This window comes from Platalea leucorodia, assembly GCF_965183815.1.
Source record: "Platalea leucorodia genome assembly, chromosome: 3".
Lineage (NCBI taxonomy): Eukaryota > Metazoa > Chordata > Aves > Pelecaniformes > Threskiornithidae > Platalea > Platalea leucorodia.
The window spans coordinates 98368502-98393427 of record NC_138825.1 but is presented as its reverse complement, the minus strand read 5'-3'; the positions used below and the strand labels follow the sequence as shown (position 1 = coordinate 98393427).

General features: G+C 38.2%; 1 protein-coding gene across 1 annotated transcript in view; it reads right to left on the bottom strand.

The window, feature by feature from the left end:
• Nucleotides 1-24926, bottom strand: part of EYS (eyes shut homolog) — a gene marked incomplete at its 5' end in the record, with an annotated part of 904266 nt that overhangs the window by 270429 nt on the left and 608911 nt on the right. The window contains one exon of the mRNA XM_082305491.1: nucleotides 18195-18345. Coding sequence (XP_082161617.1) covers nucleotides 18195-18345 — 151 coding nt within the window. The remainder of the gene's footprint in view (nucleotides 1-18194; nucleotides 18346-24926) is intronic.

The window sequence follows — 24926 nt, the reverse complement described above, 5'->3', positions numbered from 1 at the left end:
AAGATTTATGCATTCTCATCAGCTGCAGAAAGAACCGGTCTGCAACAGATGAACCTACAGTTCCTGAACACAGAAAGAATGAATGAGCAACTGCTCTAGGGAACCACCGATTGATAGGGTCATTTGGGTAATTATTGCATTAGTTGCCTGACTGGTACATACATTCTGTTAAATATACTTCTGCCTTGTCAAATGGGCTGTGGTCTGATTTCTCCTGAAGCTGAAAGGGTCGTACCTAAACTACATGGAAGTAATTGCTGTCACACAGCTCCCTTTTAGTTTTACACCATCAGGATGTATCACCACAGGAACTACAAAGGAAGATTACAGGCCACTAGCTGGTATCTGCTGGTATGCACGGTCAACACATCCCCTTTTCTGAGGGGTAAACCCTAGCTCTTCTCTGTTCTTCTTCATTGTTTATAGGGAGAGTGAAGTGACCACCATTCGAGTCTCTTAGATATAATTCTGCCTTGAAAAAGAGACTGTCCTGGTTTCAGCTGGGATAGAGTTAATTTCGTCTTGGTAGCCGGTATGGGGCTGTGTTTTGGGTTTAGGATGAGAACAATGTCGAGGATACACTGACGTTTTGTTCTTGCTAAGTAGTTGCTAAGTGGCGCTCACAGTGGTAAAGGACTTTTCAACTGCCCCTGCTCTGCCGGGTGCACAAGAAGCTGGGAGGGGGCACAGCCAGGGGGAGGGCTGGCCCAGACTGGCCCAAGCGCTATTCCATACCATATGACATCATGCTCAGTATATATAAGCTGGGGGAAGAAGAAGGAAGGGGGGACATTGGGCATGATGGCGTTTGTCTTCCCAAGTAACCATTACGCGTGATGGAGCCCTGCTTTCCTGGAGATGGCTGAACACCTGCCTGCCGATGGGAAGTAGTGATTGCGTGCACGGTTTTTGTTTTGCCTTTCTAATTTATTTTGCTTCAATTATTAAACTGTTCTTATCTCAACCCACGAGTTTTCTCCCTTTTACCCTTCTGATTCTCTCCCCCATCCCACTGGGGGGAGTGAGCGAGCGGCTGCGTGGTGCTTAGTTGCTGGCTGGGGTTAAACCACGACAAGACTGAAAGGGAAGGGTAAGCCAGAGTGAGGAGCCATACAAATGTAGTTGTGGACTGCATGTGAATTTTCTGTGTGAAACCTTTTTTTTTTTTTTTCCCCCAGGAAAGTGTGCCCATATACATTTTCACTCCAAGTAGATAGTCTGCCATCAAGCTTCTTACAGAAGATCCCAGAGTACACTTAGGCAATGAATGATTACAGCCTATCCTCCCAAGCTTTGGGAGGCTCCTTGGGAACAGTATAATGTTCAGTCAGTATTTGGAAGGAACCCAAAGTGATCAGATGACAGATGTCTGGGATGCAAGCACTGAAGAGCACTGCTGCATTAAGTCACTTCACTGTAGTGTCTTTAAGCTTTAAGCTTTGCTGGAAGGGACTGATACCAAACACATCCTCTAAGGGCTCATGAAAGTTACCTGCTAACTGTTCAAGCCTTACTGCTCACTTATCATCAACCAGACATCCTGAAATTTTCCAAAATGATCTGAGAGTCACACAGAGGAATTACTGAAATATCATCTTCACAGATGATGCCATCTGTTGAGCTCCATTGCTTCCAGACAAAGGAAATTATTTCTTTTCATTGTTTGTATGACATGTGGTTGCAAATCTATACTTAAAATTCTCAAAGGTATATACATTATGAATTGCATCGACTTCCAAGACGTCAATGTGAAGGCATAGCTCCATCAACCACCACAGATCCTGTGTAGCAGACTGCTTGAATGTGCTTTCCATCCCATAATGCTATGTGCTGCCACTTTCAAGATAACAATCACTTTCTAAAAACCAGCTTCCAGACTGGACCATGAACACGAGGCAAACAAAGGTGAAGTACCTGACAAGGTACCTGAGAAGGTGTTATGTGAATACACACTGCCACGCTTCCAGGTAGGTCAGACAATTTGGGAACATGGAAAGCTATTGGATAAAAAGGGCTGAATATGGTCAGCAGAAGATAAGTCATCCCACATGTCTGCAACTGCCCTGAATTTTGTACACTGAATAGGAAGAAGAGACAAATGGCTAATGTCACTAAGAGAAGCAGAGTTGTCAAAGAATGAAAGCATCACACAGACACTGAAAATTTTCCCCCAGGACAATTCCCACATCAACCCACACATCAAGATAAGGTGTCAGGGGGGTGTCTTGCCAACAAAAATGGGCTGTAGCTGTTGCCAGGATCCTGTTGAATATGCAGGAGCTGTGGACTAATTAAGTGGCAACAGCAACTGCAGACTGAAGATCTTAACAGCAGGTCAGCCTGGCAGCTATGGGAAAATAAATGCCCTCACAGTTGGAAGACAAAAAGTGATCTTGCAGCGTAACCAGTATGTTCAAAAAGAAATGATCACCTGGATTTGAACTTGCAAATTCATAAAAGCAACTTGCATGCAAGTTCAGAACAGTGTCATCCCTCCAAAATGTTCTTCAAAATAAGGAAATAATCTCTACAGAAACAGAATCATATCTTTGCACATCATCAAATCATATCTCTGCATATCACCAAAACAGCACCTTTCTTCTGATAAAATTAGTGTCTCTTCATATAGGATGCAAGGTTTTGGCAGTGGGGAGGCTGCAGAGGTGGCCTGTGTGAGGAGAGGCCGAGGTTGCTCAGTGCCAGACACAGCCGGTTCCAGCCGGCTCCAACCAACACCTTGCAGGGCACAGCTGAGCCCCGCGGCCAAGGTGGTGGCGGCTCTTTGAAAATGCCACAAAGGCAGAGGAGGCAGGCAGGAAAAAAGAGAGAGAGAGAACCAGAAGTGCAAACATCAAGGTCAATACCTGCTCCATGGTGCCGGAGCAGCTATTCCCCTGCAGCCCATGGAGAGGACCATGCCAGAGCAGGTGGATGTTTCCTGAAAGAACTGTGGGCTGTGGAGAGGACCCATGCAGGAGCAGGGGAAAAGCATGAGGAGGAAGGAGCAGCAGAGAGGGACTGTTACGGATTGACCACAATTCTCCTTTCCCTCTGCCCCACTTGGGATTGGGGTGGAAGGAGTTGGGAATGAAGTTAAGCCTGGGAAGAAGCGGTGTGGGTGAGGGGGAAGCTATTGTTTTAATTTTGTCTTTGTTTCTCACTACCCAAATCTATTTTAATTGGCAATAAATTAAATTAATTTTCCCCAAGTCAAGTCTGTTTTGGCCATGAAATTAACTGGTAAGTGATCTCCCTGTCTTTATCTCAACCCATGAGCTTTTTCATCTTATTTTACCCCCCTGTCAAGTTGAGGAGGGGGAGTGGGTGAGCGGCTGGGTGGGCATCTGGCACTTAGCCAATGTTAACCCACCACACTCCTGAAAACTGACAGAAGCTTAGAAGGTAGCAGGATGGTGAAGTTAATCAAATGACCATTTGTATCTAAGGCCAAGCACTGAATATAAGAGGACCTTAAGATGGTAGATGATATTGTAGTTGCATGAAGTAAAAGGGAGAAAGGAGAAAAATAGTATCAAGTCTTCCAACACATACTAAAGGCTGCTGATATGCAAGAATGATCTGGTGGGAATGATGCAGGTAATCCATGATGGATAAAGAGCTGCCATCTGTGAGGTTGGTTAAATGACTGTTGAGGTTGACCTTGAGGAGCACCTAGGGGAAGGAGGTAGAAAGAAACTGTCTCATTCTTCCTGTGAGTCATTAGAAAGATTGTGAGGGAATATGGGATGACATAGCTTTAAAGGAGTGAAGGACTTAAATCAGTTCTCTCCTGTAGATTCCTCCATTTCCTTTGGGAGCCCTGTGCAAAAATAAAAGTACAAAGGGTACCAACAGGAGGAGGTACTTGATAGATCATAAACAGTTTTCAGCACTACGGAATAACAGGTGGCAGTGGCTGAAAAGTCCTCCACGGTACCATTCAAGACAGATTCTGCAGTTTCAGATATTTTATTGATGAGTTCTTACTGGTGAACAAAGCCCAAACAGTTCACTAGTGAAATCTGAGGGATACAGGAGAATAAGCCTTTTCTTCTAGTCAGTCTCTTCACATCCCTCTTTCCTGTGAGACACATGCCTCTATATTCCTCTGATGCAGCCATGGAAGTAAAGGAAAAAGACAGCAGAATACATACAGGTACTCAGTATTCCTGGGGGTTTCGCAGTCATAGTTCATTCATTTTACAGATGACAGTAAGAGGGTAACAGTTGCCAAATTGCCTGGTCAGGCTCCAGCAAGGCCTCACTGATGGAAAATAATCTTGCATGGGCTAATATAGAAGAAAAATTCCATTACACTATGTCTGCCCTAACTCTTTCAATGCTGGATAGAAGTTTCCAAGATCAAACAGCACGCTGGATTAGCAGAAGGCGGCAGGCTGAATCTGAAAACCTTCAAAGCCCTTCAACAACACATCTCAAGGCATGCACGCCAGTGAGGAGACAGGTGTATCTGTCTTCTCACTGGCCATATTGCCATACTATGACAATGCACAGAAGATACCTTGCAGAGAAGTTCCAATTTGTGGCTCCAGAGCAAAAGACTCAATAGACCAAGGAGAGGTGCAAAAACCAGAGTTTGAGTATGTGCTTTGGCATTAACCCCCAGTATCAGTATCAACACTCTTTTATTTGTGCTCTTCCAGTCTTCACGAACCTCTCCTAATTGCCATGACTATTCAAAGATCATTAACAGTGGCCTCATGATGACATTAGCCAGCTTCCTCAGCACTCGTGGGTACAAGCTGTCAGGCCTCATTGACTTACATATGATCAGTTTGTTTAAGTGCTCCATAACCTGGTCCTTCTTCACCAATGGTAAGTATTCCTTGCTCTAGACTTTCCCTCTGGTCTTAGGGGCCTGGGATATCTGAAAGCTGGTTTTACGGGTAAAGACCAGAGCAAAGAAGGCATCAAGTACCTCGGCCCTTTCTATGCCATTTGTAACCAGTTCCTCTGCCCCATTCTGCACTGGACCCACTGTTTCTCTCATGGGTGAACAAGTGAATGCCCACAATGGACCTGTCTTCCTGGATAAGACTTGAATCACTGGTGTCAGTACAAAAAAATACAATGTGTCTCAGGAAATGGGGTACAAACCCAGAGCTGGCACAAAGCTGAAAGGGAGTCAAAGCTGAGTTCCTAAAATCCAAAAGGCAAAGACAACTTCAGAGCAAGAAATACCAAGTAGAAGAGCATTTCAGCTCAGTACAGTGTGAAATGGTTGCAGATATTCTTGTATTTTACATGTTGACTAAGAGGAGAGAGAGAGGTCAAGCAGATCCTCTAGAGGTACTACAACAGAAAAACCTTCTGGTGTCACACAGAAATACACAATGTGTACATTCTTTCAAATATATATGTATTTTTACAGTGGTATATTGTACTGGTTTTGGCTGGGATAGAGTTAATTTTCTTCATAGTAGCTGGTATGGGGCTTTGTTTTGGATTTGTGCTGAAAACAGTGTTGATAATACAGGGATGTTTTAGTTACTGCTGAGCAGTGCTCACACAGAGTCAAGGCCTCTTCTGCTTCTCACCCCACCCCACCAGCGAGCAGGCTGGGGGTGCACAAGAAGCTGGGAGGGGACACAGCTGGGACAGCTGACCGCAAGTGACCAAAGGGCTATTCCACACCATATGACATCACGCTCAGCATATAAAGCTGGGGGAAGAGGAAGGAAGGGGGAATGTTCGGAGTGATGGTGTTTGTCTTCCCAAGTAACCGTTACACATGATGGAGCCCTGCTTTCCTGGAGACGGCTGAACACCTGCCTGCCCATGGGAAGTAGTGAATGAATTCCTTGTTTTGCTTTGCTTGTATGCATGACTTTTGCTTTACTTATTAAACTGTCTTTATCTCAACCCACGAGTTTTCTCACTTTTACTCTTCTGATTCTCTCTCCCATCCCACCAGGGGGGAGTGAGTGAGCAGCTGCCTGGTGCTTAGTTGCCAGCTGGGGTTAAACCACGACATATATCAATTCATCTGTGTGCAACCACCAGTTGCCTGTAGAAATTGAATTATACCATACTATTTTCCTTTTAATTTATCTTTTATTTCCCAAACCCTTATTTCCCTCTATAGGAAATACTAGTCAAAAAAAGAAAATGTTTCTTCCATACTAAACAGAAATCTGAACTCAAATCTCTTATTAAATTCTCCAAATATAGGGTTTGTTTACATCCCCTTTGTATGAGTCTTAATTTACTGAGGATGCTATCTGGTTAGCTTCAAGCATTTAGAACACGCAAATCTGAGTTCAGGCACTGTAAGTACAAAACAATTAAAATACTTTTGAGAAAAATAACTTCCATAAAGTCAAATTCTGAGGGGATTGCAGTAAGACAGTGGCAATCATCATCATTCAGGGTTAGCAGGAGACTTTGCTAGTTTTTTTCTTTTCCTTTTTTCCCCACACTCCTTTAATTTCAGGCTCAGAAGCTTCAGCAGTTTGATTTCCCCATGCACAAACAGAGAGGTCTGGTTATTTCTAACTGCATAAAAGAGCTTCTAGAGAACTTGGTTAAAGCAATGCATATCAAGACTCTCATACAAATAAGAAACAGGAATAATCTATTTGGCTCAGCATCCTGATTCTGCCCAGAGTTTTGGAGAGCAAACCCATTGTTTTTAACGTTCTGATTCACTGTGGCTGCTCCTAGCCAAGGCCTGCTGCACAGATGGCCCGGGGCCATGAACTTCTTAAAGTTCATTGGCTTCTCTTCTGCAAGAATATAGTGTAACTATAATAACACGGGTTTGGGTGATCTGTAGCTCTAGTAAGTATAATGAACGTGGCATTCTAATGTTATCTAATGAGACTGAATTACATTTTTAATCTTGCTTATAGTAATCAGTTTATACTATGGACTGCTGACATATTATATATGCGGAATGCAAACGCATTTTTTCATGTAAAGTTGTTGATATTAATGAGACTTTTGCACTTCTGTGAAGCACAGCCATGTGAAAATGTATCACTTTATATATAACCTTAAGTGTCTCCTTTAATTTGACGCAGAAGATGATCACTGAGAAAAGATCTTGATTCCTCACCAGCAAAACTTTCTGGTCTGTGTACTTAACACAGTGAAGGATATTTTTTGCTTTCTGGTTTGAGATTATATTGTTAAAGATTTGGTAGATTTTATGGAAAAAGTTAATAATAATATCATATTAATACAATATATTAACATCATATTAATATTGGCATCAAAAGTTAATTAATATAATATTGGTATTTGCATTACTGTTTACATAATATAATACTAAATACATGCATATATACATATATACACATATGAAATTCTAACTTCTCTGTAACAACTCTAATGAAACTAAAAAAAGAAGCAGTAAAAGTATTACAGAATTTAGCTGCAGAAAAGGCAGAAAAAAGATGGCTGCTTTTAATATACATGTTCACAATCAATAAGAAGTCTAATATTATAAATGTCAAAAATACTTCTCTCAACTATCTTCCTAATAAAATATGAAGTGCAATCTCTAACTAGCAAAATCACCCAAATTAATATGAACTTTTCCATACAGAGTTATCGAGAAGTATTCAGGAAATAGTACTAGTAACTGAATAAAAAGAATCAAGAGGTCTTTATACTTAACTTTTTATGTCTTCCATTCTGCATTTCCAATATTATAAATTTGGAATAATATAGACATACTAGAAAGATTTATTGCACATTTTGATTAATATAGTCTAGGTTTAGACTTTACTATAACTAGCAGAATCCAAAACTACTGCAGTCTGTATGAGCTGGGATTTTTTTTTTTTAGCTTTAAGGATCGCACAGTACTAATACTGATCTTCAGCAAGAATTTAAACTTGTTTCAAGCAGATAAATCAATAATAAATTCTCCAAAACACTGACATGAGCATATTCAGATGTAAAGGAAAGTATTAACAAATGAGTAATATCCCTATAAGCATACTGATTAATCTAATTTAGAAAAAAATAAAAATAGAATGTGGTGCTATTCACTACAATGCTCTCTGTGCCTACCTCTTTTCTTTAAGTAAGCTGATATCTCCAATACTGCAATGTCCAAGATCATCATCTGCAGACTTTACAACACAGATTGACTTGAAAGGAAGAACACAAGCAACTAATACAGTATTACAGGAACATTTTAGATTTTCCTTGACAGTATCAATTCTCTGTATTGTTTAGCCTCAAAGACCTAGCAAGATCACACCCTTAGATGGTAAGGGCTACTGGCACACTAGTAGTAAAGAATCCCAACAGGGAAGCATGGTATACATCCAGAACTTGCAGCAAAATATCTTAAGTCTCATATATATTTATTTTTGGATCAATGGGATTAGGCAAGACAGTATATTACCATTATATAGCAGCCATAAATTCAGGATACTGCAATTAGATTAAAACTGACTTGGAATTTAATTCCGTTACATTTCTCTCTTTATCTGGAAAACGTTTTTTTTTTTTTTTTTTTTTTTAAATCAAAAATTCACATTCAAAATACACATAATACAACTGAGCTAGGTAAATATGTTACAAAAAAATGGAATATGAACAATTTGTGTGTTTTTAAATACAACTCCCTTTCTGTCAAACCACTAAACCATTATTTCTTTTCAAAAGACAAGTAACTGCCTCTGGAAAAATATCTGAATTCTAAAAAGAAAAAGAAGCAGTCAAACAATAAGAATGTGCTAAGCATCTTGACGGTAGAAAAATAAACACTGAGATATTATGATGCAAGAGTAAAAATCATGTAAGGCCTAGGCTGCACCAGAAAAAAGGCAATATAAAGAAAGCAGTCAAATAAATATATACAAACTAGAACAAATCCTTTTGCACTGAAATTCCATGCAGAAAGAAAAATACGATATTAAAGCTATATTATATACCACATAACCAAGATGATGATAGTGCTTGTTAAATACTAAAGCAGGTTAGAAAGGGTACAGCAGAAAACACAGTAATAGGAGAGTTTAATTACTCCCAAGCAGTCTGGTTAGAAATCATGACAAGATATGATGCAGGGACTACATTTTTAGATGCTATAAATAATGGTTTCTTGGAACAATTAGAGAAGCCACAAGAGAAATAACTCTCGATTTTGCATTAAGCCAGGCATAGGATCTGCTTCAATACATAACCATCAAAAAAAAAAAAAAAAAAAAACATTTAAAAGCACTGACTATGATGTACTCAACTTCAGTGTTCTTCTGGGAGCAAAACACACTTAAAAATACACCAAAAATAGTTTAACTGCAACAGGAAGAGGTTAGTTAGGATAAAAATAAAAGGAAAAACTAATGGGTAAAATGCTTGCATGTTACAGCAAAACACTTCCATTGAGTTCAGATAACTATGTACAGTCTAGCCAAAAAAAATTCAGGCATAACTTTTAAAAAAACGGAGCTTGAATGACAAAATAGCAGAGTAAAGAAGACTTTTAGATGACATCTTTCAGGCCAAAATATAGGTAGAGGGTGTAAAGGGACCATATGGCAAATTAAATCTAAAACTCTGCATATTCAAAAGGGTTCTGGGACATAATTTATTTCAGGCAGGAAAAAATACTTATAGAACCATAGAATCATCGAACAGCCCAGGGTGGAAGGGACCTTGAAAGATCATCTGGTCCAGCCTTTCATGGGAAAGGGAGCCTAGATGAGATTATCTAGCACCCTGTCCAATCACATATTGAAAACCTCCAGTGATGGGGACTCTACCACGTCCCTGGGGAGGTTGTTCCAGTACTCATCAAAACTATCTAAAATGTTAAAAGTAGGAAGCCTGGAATTGTTCAACGATGGTATGTAACTTTTCACTTAAATTTCATTTGGTACCAAAATACAGGAAACTGGCAAATAAGATACCAATTTTTTTAAAAGGGACAATGAAAGGCCAAAATGATTGAAGCAAAGTAAACCCCAGCAAATCTATATTCAGCAGCAATTTCCTAAAAGTCGTAATAAAGAATGCAAGTAGCAAAAACATGGAACAAAATGACATAAAGAATCTGTGTAAAATTTTGTAAAAGGAAGTTATCCTTCCCCAATTATTAGTATTCCTTGAATGGTCCTATATGAGAGGATCATTGAACAACATAGCTGGTTTCATTTCCAAAAATATTTTTGCATGGTTCCCCAGCAAAAGTCTTTAAAGAAAATTAATAGTCATGGGAAATACAGGAAGGTCTTTTTTTGGGTTAATAAACTGGTTAAAAGAAAGGAAACAAAAATTACAAACACTAGGTCAGTTTTCACATGTGTTAACTGTCACAAATATCACCAGCTGAGTCCTGTGCTGTTACACACATTCACAAATTATCTGAGAATATATGAAGTACTGAGGTGAAAAAGTTTGCTGATCACAAGAAACTATTCAGAACAGTCAAACAGCAGCTCCCTGCAGAGGACTGCAGAATTATCTCTTCACTTGAAAGACAGGATCCCGGATTTCAGGGACATGATTAATTGTATGAGAAACAGCATGCAGACCATGACTTCTCAATCTAAAGAAGAATGTGTAGCAGTGAGTGTGACAGCAGTCAATAAAACAATTAACAACATGTAGAAGATGAATTTTTGGTGATGTGACAAATACCTATTCAATCTCTATCTGTATATTTATATAAAAGCATATAAATATATAAACCAGCCTGTGGTAGAATAAGCAGAGCTTTTAATTAGAATAAGCATTCAGGTGATACAAAGACAGATCCAGAGCATATCCTAAATAGGACATGAGAAAGAAGAAAACTCCTCAGGATCTAAGGCTGTCATGTCAAGATCCAAGAAGAAATCAGACACTCTTCAGGATGTACAATGCATTTCAAACCAACAAACACTCTGAAAAAGCCTTTCTGAATACTGTAATCACAAACCTGACAACAGATCGGACTTAGAAGACGTATAATGTATGTAAGGAAAGTCAAATTAAAAGGGAGTGGCATAAATATAAGGACAAATATTTTCATTCCTTTTTTTGAAAAACACAGGCACTGGAATTGATACAGACAGGAACGCCTCACAAATTCCGCAATGTAGCACTGAAACCACATGAAGATGTTGGACAGAAGAGTTAACACTGTTCACTTTCATTTTCTGTATCACAGCAGAACCTCAAACTCAAGTACGTAGCTACTACAAGCTAAGCACCTATATTCCTCTATACCTTGAATGAAGACTAATGCCTAGCAACTAGCTTCCACTTAGTTTATTTTGAGCTACAGCTTAAACTCATGGAGCAGACGATGCTTTAAATTATATCAAATACGAAATATCCTTTGAACAATTGCCAAGTAGATTTATGATCTAATGAAAAAAACTATAACGATCTACAGGCCTCATTGTATACCAATCATATGATTCTTAATAATTAAGTATGAAAATTTCAGATGGGCCGTGGACCAACTGGAAATTTGTGGAGGTTCAAGAACTGGCCCCTCTAAGCTTTCAAACTACCCACTCTTGCTCATACCACTGTAGGAAAGAGTTGCAGCCATGTAACACCCTAGTATGTCTTGTAATCCTATGAAAGCTTGGATGTCCTTTCCTTTGTTGGCTTCTCCAGGAATCTTCTCAAGTTGAACACGGTGGCCCAGGGGGCATTAACTGGGTCAGGACCACTGTAATTTGCTCACATCTGATGACTACTGTAGCAGGGTGTTAAAGCATTATGTAAATATAATATTTTTATAAATTCTTATGTGAAAGTTACTGTCAGAGCCCCATTCTCCAGCTTTATCAGATAAGACGAATGCCAGATAATCAAACCTGAATACTGTGCACAGATTGTACTAAATTCTCCCACTGCTTTGCAAAGCTCTGGCAAGGGAAATGGATCATAAACTATGTCTAACTAGACAGTTACAGAGGGGTTACTGTTGCTTTGGTCTATAGAAGCACAGTAGCTGTAACATAGAGCAAACTATTTTCAGATCATCCCAAATTAAGGGCCTGATTCTGTATTTTGTAACATCTGTTTTACATTGTCTGTTTCTTCACTCAATGCCACTGAATTCAGTGGATGAGTAATTGCGACAGAAAGAATGTCATTTTATACCTTTTAGCAATCATTTATTAAAATGTTCGAAATATATTTATCTACATATGGTAAAACCTCAGAATATTCTGAGACTAAATGGGCAGTTTCATAGCATCATATGATTGTGATATCACACTATCTCTTTTTCATAAAAACCCTGTATGTTTTCTTATATATGCACAGCATATTTTATACCTATGTATTTAAAATATGTGCCCCCACAAGAAAGGTCACCCATGTATGGGCTAGTAGTCTAACTGGGAGACTTTAGATGTATAATGATATCTCTCTCATCTTAGTTACAACACTAACACTATGATCCTGAGCATATCACTCAATTATCTGTTTCCATTTCCCCATTGGTAACATGGGGATACCAATGCCCATATATATATTTGCATACTTTCCACTTAATCTTTTATCTTTACTTTATTTAGAAGATTGTTCTCCTGGTACAGAAGCTTCCTTTCCTTCTGAAACTTCCCTGTTTGAATACTTGCAAAGTTTAATTATAGAGAACTGCTTATGTTGAAAAGGAATATGAAGATATAATGACATTTCACATTCTCAATAGTAAAATACTATTAAGTCTAGAAATAGAAATTATTGGAGCAATTATAGCAGCAGAAATAACACTATTACTGCAATCAACTGTTGCTGTAGGTATTTGAAAACAATATTTAATTTCCCTTTGAGTGTACCAATCTTATCTTCTCTGCAGAGGAACAAGCTATTGTAAACAATTAATGATACTAAAGCTGGCATGAAATTAATTATTCTGAAACATGTCCTGAGATTTCAGAAAAAATACATTCTTTTTTTTGATTTCTGATTTAAAATGTCTTTTTTTCTGTGTGCAATTTCGTTTCTATTCCCCTGTTGTTGATTTTTAAGACTCAGAAAATGGCTATCATAAACAACTTTAAAAACCCAATGTTTTAAAAAGATGATGCTATTTAACTGTTTAACTGATTTTGCTGTTTACCTGTTTCTTACATGTGACAAGTCTGAAGTATGCTCATCACATTCTTTAACAAAGAAATAGGATATGATTTAAAAATAAGTAATAAACAAATCCGTCACAGAATTGAATGGGAGTCTTTTCGCTGTGTAGAGACAGCAGGATGAGGTGTCTGCCAGCCAGCTATTTATAGTTTAGCTTTCCTCCTGACTGTTCAGCTCTGCCTCCCTACACTGTCAGATGAATCCACTAAACTTTGCAAAGGACAGTTTAGAGAGAGCCATAAAAACAATTTCTTGCTGGCGTGAAACAGTTTGCAGTGCTTGAACTTGGATAAATTCGACCAAGGTGTTTCAGCACACTTATCTCATTTTCTACCCACGTCTTCAGATCCTTACCCTCTAATTCACATCCAGGCAAATACTTTTACTGTCTTTGACCTGCGGGTACATAACATCAGGGAACTGTAGATGTGTATGAGGAAGGAGTGGCAGAGACGAGCTGTTATGGACTGACCACAATCCCCATTCCCCATCCCCCTGTGCCGCTCAGGGGGAGGAGACAGAGGAGCTGGGAATGAAGTTGAGTCTGGGAAAAAAAGGTAAGGAATATCCACTGCCCTCCCTTTGTCCACAGAGCCAGTCATCTCAACATGGAAGGTAATCACACTGGTCAGGCAGAGTTTCCCCTTGGTAAATCCATACTAGTTGTTCCCAAGGACCTGCTTTTCCTTCATTTGTTTCTACAATTGTCTCAGGAACTGAGCTGTGTCATTGGCCTGACCAGCTCATGGTTACCCAGATCTTCCTCCTTGGTCTTTTTGAAGATGAACATGACATCACATTTGCCTTTTTCCAGTCATCAGGGACCTCCTCTAATTGCTCTAGTCTTTCAGAGGTGACAGGGAGCAGCCTTGTGACAACATCAGCCAGTGGCACATGCTTGTATGCATCCCATCTGGACCCATGATACTTTATATGTCCGGTTTACTGAAATAGTCCATAACTTTATCTTGTTCTACTGTTGGTAGTGTTTCTCCCCACCAACCCCTGCCACTAGGCACAGAGAATTGGGAAGTCTGACAGCTTCTAATTACTGAAGAAATCTATTGGGTATTATGGCATTGCTTCCTCAGATGTCACAGATGTTCTTTTAAATATATCACTGCCTTGAGAGAGGGTAAGGCTGTAATCTGTTCTCCTCAAGTGCATTTCCAAGCTGTAGCAGCAACCAGGGAAATCAGTAGAGGGTGACTAGGAAGGAAATCCAAACTTCTGTTGATAGTGTGCTAAGTCTGTTATTACCCTGGGCAGCGGAAACATACATAGTTGGTGCTTATCAAGCCTTCCCGTCTAGAACTATTATGACTTTGTTTATTGATATTTCTATTCAAAATGGTGTATAAAAGACAGAATGCCAGTCAGGTTCAGAACAGACTCAAAACACTCAATGAGTACATACAGAGAAACGATAACTTCTCTTAATAATTCCTGAAAGACCCTATGGTTTCCTAACCAATCTTTAAGGAAGACTGAAGCAATTTTCTCCCTTAAAGAAACAGTAAAAGGCTACCCCATATAGTATCCATTATATAGAATGGCATTAAAGAACAAAAGGAAAAGCAGTCAAGATAGGGAGATAATTTCCCTCTTGTTTTTGGAAAAGAAAGCTTCAACTTTTTGAGACTGAAAGGCAAGTTGCACTTTGCCTTACATGTTGAGGGCATTCTGACTCTAAGCAATACTGAATAATAAACACAGAGACAAAAAATAAATATGTGGAAAAAATGCTTGGACACTTGAGAGCTGATTAGGAAACTGCAGTATAGGAAATCCTCAGAGGACACAGTATTTTACCCTGAGGGCTTCACAGATCATATCAAACTTCACTCATAAAGAAAGGAAGAGAAATCTAGCCTGGAAATTAATAGTGTAGCATGTGCCAATTCCAGTAATACGCAACTCCCGTGTCAACAGTTTCTGGCACTGACAGCTAGAAGTTCCTGTCAGACAGAAACTGAAGCAGTCCAGGGTCTGAAGTCACTGCTCTCTACAACTTCCACGATATTGGAAGGTAGGAGAGCCAACAGCAGAGTGAACTACTCCTGTGAGAGAAGGAGCTCATCTAAAACAAGGCAATGTATTATTAGGCAGATACTATGGATACCACAAGGGTCATTATCAGGCTTGACTCCAAGAGTGATCAGAGCGTTTGCCAGAAAAAGCTGAGTCTCAGTTGGAGCAGAAATCTCCCTTGAAGCGAACTGCAGGATGAAGGTCAGAAACAGATCTTTTCTGTTTGGGGGATGATGAAGGTTTTACAACAGAAGCCTGACTGCCTGGGTCAAAGCTGATGAGAAAGAAACTTCCTGGAGTGGTTTCCTACTGCTGGGATTGAAAAGCCCACATAAAGAGAACTCGGACAGGCAGTTCTCCATTCCCTGACAAAATGGAAAAATATAGCCTTTATAGACTGTACGTGGCTTATAGCCAACAGACTTTGATGGGGAGGCCAAGGAAAATTAAACTTGCCCAAAGCTACAAAAAAGTAAAAATTGGGCAAAATGAGACACTAAGATCAAAATGAACGCAAAAATCACAAAGGAGCAAAGAAAATGAAGTGAAAGAAAAGGCTGAGGCAATCTCAAACAGAAAGGAGTGAACTGCAAAAAAGCTTCACGGAAAACCAGAGAGGCAACTGAGAGTTGAGGATGTATTTTTACCTTTGGGGAAGCTATATGAACATATGCTTTCCAAGTACTAGTAGAGGTTATCATCAGCTTGAGCACTTGCACGTCCCACATCTATTACATCATCTAAATAACAAACATGGACCATAACTTTTCACCTATTAATCCTGTGTTAAGAATGGAATAATCTATTGAACTGCAACATCCTTAAAGAAACAAAGCCCATTTTGATATGACAATCCAACACATATATAGGCAAAATGTTTTAGCAGTAAATTACCCTTAAACCATTGTGTTTTATCGCTATTTTAACTTACCTAAGGTAAACTTATTGTTCTGGATTTTTTTTTGCCTTTGGCTGGTGAAGAGCTATTTACCATCTCAAACTTCCTTCTCACATACACATTATTACGTGTATCCCTCAAACAAATTGCTTCTGTACCTTCTCCTAAATACACTCCGTGGACTGAACTTATCTAAGCCTTCACTATAAATTTCTGCAGGGGAGCCCCAAAAACATTTGTCTTAGCTTCCAGAAGACAGGTAATTTAATCATTGAAAATATAATTTTCTTAGTTCTTACTAGTATAGAACATTTCTTGAAGATACATTTCTATAGTAAATAAAATTTTATATGCAACTAATAGGATAAAATATTCCAGATGAATGGACAGTTTGAGTATGGATGTTTGAATTAAGGGAAAAGTTATATGACTACAAATACTATTTTACATGCTCTTTTAATGCCAGTCTGAGGTATTTAGAAGTATACTTTTGGAAGAGTATTTTGCAACCCTAAAAGCACCTACTCACAGGAACTTTTAAGTTGGATTTCAACAGTATTGTCACTTCATTCGTTACTGTCCATTTTGTTATAAGGTGAAAGCAATCTAGAAATGCTGCGTTACAATAACAGCATCAAAACCATCTGTGCTTGAAATTACCATATTCGCCTTATAATAAGATGACCTTCACTTACCAAAGAACAGACCAGAAATAAAAAGGTTGAAACAATTATCACAGGGTGAACCCTACTTGAAAGTATGTCTCAAAAAAAATGAAATCTGGACTACATATGTCGAGCTCTGACTACATGTTTCTGCCGTGCACTGGGAAAACAAAAAAACCCGCAGATTAACTTCGTTACAGTTGTGGAGTGACACCAACCCAAAGATTACTGCTCAGATAAATGAGACCTGGGCTACCCCAACCCAGTGTTAACAGTTTAGTTTATTCCACTAAGCGTGCAAAAAAACAAATAAAGACTCATAGATAACCTTTGTTATGTAATGCGGAACAACTTTACATTCTTATAACACATTTGGGACATGAGACTAGAGGGTGAAATAATCCAGGTAGCAACACTGGTTAGCTTTAGATAAGGTGAAAGTCAGGGATTGACTTGGGGCTATGTGACTAGCAAGGCCGCTGGCACCTTATGCCAACAATTTAATTTTAAAAATTTATCCATAGTTATGGCAATAACCCCTTGGGTGTAGAGGGGGACTCCGTACTCAGACACCTGACAAGATGTAGAAGGCTGAGCCCGCTGGGAAGTGCTCTGCACAGAGGCCATGCTGCCAGGAGCCAGAGTGAGTGTCCCCTGGGTGTGCAGTGCTAGCGTCAAATGAATTACAGGGGCTGGGACTTTGATTGGTGTGAGTGTGACGAGTGTGAGTGTCATAGTGTCATTTCAACAGAAATCACCATCTATACTCATCCTGCTTGAAAAAAAATATTTAAATTGGAAGTTACTTAAGTGATTTGTATGTTACCATGACTACTCTAACCCAAACTCCTCCATAACAACAATTCAGTAATGATCCACTTCTCTCCAATGCGCTGCATGACCCTGTGCGTACTCCTCTCAACACCTTCGCAGCTCACTTCTTCCCTAACTCTGTGCTAGCCCTATTGCATATTACTTCTCACCCCTGCATATGCCCTTACCCTAGCTGCATACGCCCTTACCCTAGCTGCATACATGGCCCCACAAGTTCAAGTTCCTTTACCATATGTCTCATTCATTAATGCAGTTCCAGAGGTTACCTCTCTCTTGCTTGGTCCATTTTTACACACACCTGTCTGTGCCAGCACAGGATGCAAGCAGAGAGCCTCTTTGGTTACGGAACCCACTGCAGTTATACTTTTCACATCTTCAAAGAACTAGCATCTGAGGTAACAGGCACCTCCTCTGAATTTGATATTTGCTCCTTAACTCTGCCTACTCAACACAAACAGGAATGCAGATCATAACTTCAGGCCAGAATGCTGTTTCTGTTTACTTCACTTACCAAAGTCCCAGGCACCAGCAAAACTCTGCAAGGGACCATACACATCCCTTAAATGTAATCCTCAAAATGCTGTAAGTAATTTTTATTTTTTGCATAGTTTAAATCTCTTCAGTTATATCCTATTCAATATGCCACTCCCAAAATAACAATCATCTTAAATAAAAATAAATAGTAAGAAAAAAAATACCTGTTTTATTGCATAATGATGAGGCAAACCACCAACAAATACGGATCCTGTTTCAAGCCAATGTGAACTGGACCAGAAATTGCTAGACATACTTGTCTTTGCAGATATTCCCAGGATCGACATTTCTGCTTCACATGGTACCATGCCTTGCCTGCATAAATTAAGAAATAGGCACATTTTACCACCATATATAGTTTACATTACTGTCTATCTGACAATTAATTAGGCTGTTACTAAACCAATAAGGAAAGAAAATCAAGTAAATAGCTGTTTTTATGTTGAAGACTATAAATGTAAAAGAAGCTGTTTAACAAGCTGTAAGTTGGCATGTCTTTGAGGTTTGAACTTCCATTGAAATGAAGCCATATCATAAATCTGAGCAGTGTAATTGCTAAAAAAGCCAAAACACGTAATAATGGCTGAATAAAAAAGTTAGGCAATTTTTAACAATAACAAGAAGGCTTTGTAATTTGAAAAATAGACATCCATTAACTTCAAATATTTTAAATATCCCTCTTTTTCATCACAAAGAAAGATAACCCAGAAAAGCAATTTAAAATAAAGTGCATTTTAGAGAGTGCAGACCTACTACAATTTGTAATACTTATCTTCAAAAGCATTAGTCCTAAAACCAAAGGCAGTAATATTAGGCCCTGAAATTAATACGTACATTCCCTTTTCCCTCCCCCTGTCCACACACCCTCTTAACAGTGTCGCTCTGAACAGCATGCATAAATTGTTAACAATAAACAGAAGGCGCAAAGTAAACAATTTGGTTTTCTTTGAATTTTTTAATATGATGCGAAGCTTATTTACATTCCGATAACGAATGGGCAGCAAGCACCCTATCTTCACGAAAGAAAGCACAGTGAAGAAATATCAGAACTAAACAAGAGTCTCTCATGCAGGAATTTCTTTCAGCCTATCCTTTCCGCACACGGAACAAATCAGAGTTCAATCAGCTGTGTGTTTAAAAATACTCAAGTGCGTCTGTAATATAGATGGCACAAAAAATCTATGTAAAAATAGCATATAGCAAACAAAACTATAAAAGCAACAGTCTGTAATTTAGCTAGGATGCTATCGGTAAAGTATGAATTCAGTTTATCTTTGATAATGTAAAATTAGCTTCTGAAACTCATTAGTTACAAAAAGAGCATGGAAAGTTTTCTTCACTATCTTCTGTCAGATAATGATATATAAAGGATTTCTCACATAGTATTTGACAAGGTCTTCTATTAGTTTTTAATTCAGAGGATGGAGACTTAACATTAGTGACATTTGCAAACAGTTCTCTATGTTTGTTTTCCATATAATTCTGTTTTTGTGATACTTTCAGAAAAATATGGAAACATGGTATTAGCCTTTAACAGACAGAACTATAGATGTTTTTGCAAGCAAAATGGTCTGTCCATCCTATGGTAAATAACTTCAGGTGAAGAATATGAAGTTTTGTTTTATTGTTAAAATAAACATTAAAGAAGAGAAATAAGTTGGGGTTTTAATTCTGTGGACTAAAAATAAACTTCTTAAGGGATAAGTTCAGGGGATTTTTTTGTTTTCTCCTCAATTTTTACAAAGTTTTTTGAAACTTGCTAATTAATAGCTAACATGAATGAGAAAAGGAAGGAGAAAATCACAGCCAGAACTGCAGTCAAGGAAAGGAATATTTTCATACCATGTTCTGTAGATATTATGCAATGGTTGTGTGTCTAAGCACATACGCAAGGTTCTGCAGCATACCATTTGCATTATTTGCTTACAAAGGAAGTTTGCTGATAATGTGTGTAACTCATACATGCATTCTCAGTAGCTCTGTTTGCAATGATCAAGCAGTTTTTCCTACAGCTTGAACCCAGGGTGACATTTTGGATGCATTCATTCTACAGCAGAAAGCTCTGTTGAGAGTTCTAAGGAAAAAAAGTATTGATTTTTTAAATATCTAAAACTTCCTCTCTTTCTGATAAAAGGATATAATATTTATGAATAAAGGCATAATAGGACAGTGATCTTTATGAAATATTTTAAGTCAGACTTGTCTTAATGCAACGTAATTCTTAAGATTGGAGTGGAAGAGGGTCAGGAGGGGAACTGACAGGCATTTTTTATTTTTTTAAACTAATTAACAGATGTGCTAAATGAAGGAAAGCTGCCCAAATGACTTCTTTTATTTTCTTTTAAATTACTGTTTCTTCTACACATTCTGAGATGCTAATGTTGTAACTGGTTATGTGACCATGTGTGTATTTCTATTACACAAGCAACCTATTTACAAATGTAGTTCTTTTCACGTTAGCCTTGGACATATACGATGGATATGCAGAGGTATTTTTGTGTGCATATATAAACATATTTTGAAGCTAATTCCCAGTGTGTTATGTCAGAAAACAAGTTAATGCAATTCAATAGCGTGAGCTGCCTTTGCCCTAAGCTTGTTGGAATGTCAGCCATGCACCTTTGATTTTGCTTGATTGAATCTAGCAGGGTCTGGCCAAATTAGAATAACAACCTTAAACCATTATTGTTTAGCATTTGCTGATGATACAATCACCAGGTCACATAGGCACTCTATGAAATTTCCATCAGGCTTTTAAAATACTTTTTCTACAATCAGCACATTGGCTGCTTTAAAGGTCAAGCAAGAAGACAGAGATTTTTGCATAATTATAAATGTGGAAACGCATACAGCAAGTCTCAAGCACTTTTGCTGGGTAAGCTACCAGTAATTGTGCCTCAGTCCAACCCAGCAGTAATAGTTCACAGATTCCTCATTTGTACTCACCTAAATGTAATGATTAAATACTGGCCTATTAATTATAACCTGAAGATGAGTTCTGTCTAAACAGTATTAAATCCATTGCCCAATGCCTCGCAGGTTGGAAGGATGGAAAGGTCAGATAATAATTTGATAACTGTTGGGATAACGGTACCTAAACATGACAATATCTGCATGAAATCCAAATCCTTTTACATAATGTCTTTACTTGCTGACATTTGTTAGTGATGATTAAATGATGTTTGGGATTATCATAAAATGATAAAAAGGTACTAAAACAAATGGGGGAAGAGGAGGAGGGAAAGGGGGATGTCCAGATAAAGTATTAAGTGTCAGTCATGCTGTGCAGCCTTGCTAGGACTAAAGCTTCTTTAATCTGGTTTTCCTGATAAGAAAGGGAAATCTCTTGTTCTAGAAACAAGATCGAAACTTTCACCCATCTCTAGCAATTTCACTTTGAACGTGATCGTGCTAAACAACAATAAACAATTCACTAATTACCCTTGAACTATTTAGGATGCAATGTTAGCATTCAGTTTATTAAACAAAAACAAAAGTAGGTTTGCAAACAGGTATATCAAGTAAGAGTTGTGAACTACAAGAATTGAAGAGAAGTTTTATTATCACATATTCTAAAAAAAAACCCCCAAAGTTCCCTGATTTTATTGAAGACAACTGATTGATTAATTAAAGCTGAAAAACGTATTTCATTTTCACTGTGTTTAATTATTATTTTACAGATTTCTTAGCTGAAAAAAATGCAAGCCAACTCCTGTTTCCCTCTGTTTTCACTCTATATCTAGATTTCATTTTCTGGTTTCATACTCAAACTGCTCCTTGCAGTAAGATGTTTATTTTTGTAAAACTGCAACAAAAGAATAGATCTGTTGTCACAGACAATTAACATTTTCTTAACGCACATTTAAAAGGTGGGATCAATTTTGACCCAGTACTGGTTTTAAAAATCATAAGGCTTTGCGAGGGTGTTTGAGACAACTTTAAGATTGGAACAACCCCGGACTTCTCTGCTCAGAGAGGTTGTGGAGGTTTCACCCTCGGAGGTTTTCAAAACCTGACTGAAAAAAGCCCTGAGCAACCTGGTCTGACCCCTTGGCTGGCCCTGCTTTGAGCAGGAGGTTGGACTACAGACCTCCTGAAGTCCCTTCTAGCCTGAATTATCCTATGATTCTTCAATCCTGTGACATTCTTCTTCAGCAAAATCCCCCCCAGCCCCATAGTAATAACATTCAGAGAATAAGACAGAATCTAGTATCACCCTCAGTAGATTTATCTAGATAGAAAATACACCAGTTACACTCAGAGTCATTAAATTTTCACTCTGCAGTAAGATGCATCATTTTAGACTGCTCACATCTGTTGGTGCCAACCGTGCCCTATTGAGACACCAGGTAACACACACTCTCATGTTGCAGATGAACTAATGAGTCGACAACATATTTTTTCACATTCTCTCTGACAGAAGACTCATATTTGCTGGACCTGGGGCTGATTTCTTAGTCTGGTCTTAGAGAGTGATTTAACTAAATAAGTAAGAACAATGAAGCTAATGACAAGGCATGATGCAAATTTCTCTAAGAATATGGGGGGGGGGGAGGAATAATCTTTGTTTCATATTCTAAGGAATGAATAAATAAGGTACCCCCTTATTCTTTTCACAGAGGTTACACCTACATTACTAAACAAAAAAGGTCCACAACATGAGTTCAAGTCCTGACACATAATCATCCATATTTTTATGAAGCTACCACAGTTCCTGTTACAGTTGCCACCCAGGCTAGCTGTCATCTCCAGTTCCGAAACTGAAAAAGTTCACTGGTTAGTGCAATTCAGGAATCATTCCTAGTTTAAATGTTGCCAAACTATTTTGCAATAAGTATTTTTATAGATATGACCTGGGACCTGTCAGCTGGCCTCAGGTCCAAAGATTTCAGTTTTATTTACTACTATAGATTTAGCTAGAGAAAAAACAATAATCTATGCTTCTGGTTATGTCTGTCTTTGCAGTTCGGAGAGCTTCAAGTCTTCTGCTGCTCACATTGTAACAACCTTAAATGCTATTTACAGAAATTAAACTTAGAAAACAATATGCACTTATTTCAAGTTGATGTAGATGTAAATAAAGTTTCACTTAGAGGAAGGCTTGGCCCGAATGAGAGTACTGTATTCAAGCATTCAGACAGTGGCAAGTTTAGAGTTGGATCTAGACTTGTAACACTGACATTTTATTTCCAGTGAAACTGAAAGACTGCACTGAATAAGAAGATAGTTACACAGTGGGGATTCATATTTACATCAGCTCTTCAGGCCAACGTTATTTCTGGTCTCTATACCCTGTCTGTGTTCTCCTTAATATCACTTCTACGCTTGTGACATGGGGCCAAGAGAGCCACAGAACACTGAACCCACTTTTAGTATCCATAAGCATCCTTTTATGTTCCTCAGAAACTACTATAGAACAAAGTTTTAGGTATGTTGCCTGTTATTACAGTCTTACTCTACTGTGTTTATGTTTCTGTCCCTACAATAAGTTGTTTCAGAAGTTAAAGTAGAAAATTTAGAAGTGAGACTAACAAGCTCTTTTGAGATCCAAAGTAAAAGAAAGTAGCAATGACAGAAATGTTTTTAGTATTTATTTAGTTATATTATCTGAGCAGGAATAGATCACAGATTTGTCTCTTTGATGATTCCAGATTTTAACTTCTGAGCATCTCTTGTGATGGCAGAGTTCTGAAAAGGTGTAGGAAGTGATTTGTACCCAAGATGTGGCATGATTAACTAAGCTTTTATCTTAAAGAGGCTGTAAAACAACAGCTTGTATCAAACTAATTGGTGGTATTAAGTTGCTATTAACTGTTATTATGATCAATTTAGTATAATTAAATCCATTGCATTCAATTACATTGTTAGAAAAAGGCAGTTGCTTATTCTCTGTTGACTCATATGAAGTTTACGATAAATAGTCACTCTTTGTGGAATATAAAAAACATGCACAACATATTGAGCTTTGATTTCATGATGTTTTTTCATTCCAATTAAGATTTCTTTACATTGCATTGATGCAGAACAAAATAATATTTAGCTGCATACAAATGCACTTAGTTTTAATCCTTTGATTTATTAGAAGATCTGATCAGTGCAGGTTTTTTTGTATACAAAGACAGATATGCAAGAAGAAAGTCTACTTTCATTCTTCTCAATTTCTGGAAACTAACTGCAAGATATGAAAATATTAATGCCAAGTTTCTCTGTCATAATTTCTAGGTTTTGTCCATTTACGCTATTCCTTCTTTCTCTGTGAAATCTTAGTTCTTGTCGAATGAATAAAGCACTTGTAGAGACTTCAGAATAGCAAAGGGTATTCAGACATGTCTGGCAATGCAGAACTGAGATCTTTACCACGCAACGTTCAAAAGGAGTATGCTCATGTAAGATCAGCAGTATAACAGCATAATTTGTTTCTGAAAGAAAGCTTGTTTCTGAAAGAAAGTTAAATTGCTCATCTTAAGAAGACAAGCTTTAAGCTACATTTTAGAGAAACTCTGAAAGTGAATGGAGAACTGTCAATAGGTACAGTAGATACGGTGGAGCCTGGATCATCTCACTGGCATTTCTTATACATCTCTAGGTGTGGTTTGACTGGCAATTTAGGCAAAGGACTAAGTTCCAGCCTTTATTCCATGCACATTCAAATGTACTTCCTCCCTTCTTCGCACAGCAATTTGCATTAAGGAAATCATTCAGCTGAAAACAAAAAAAAAGTACATATTTTTAACTGGATCAGTTCTTTATTTGAGCTCTGCCCGCATGAGCCAGTAGCCAGATTAAAAAAAAAAAAAAAAAAATTAAGAGAAGGAGAACAAAGCAGCTTGAACATGGAAAAAACAACCAAGTCTCCCTGAGGCCAAAAGTCTCCCTTTGAAGAGACTCTGAATTGT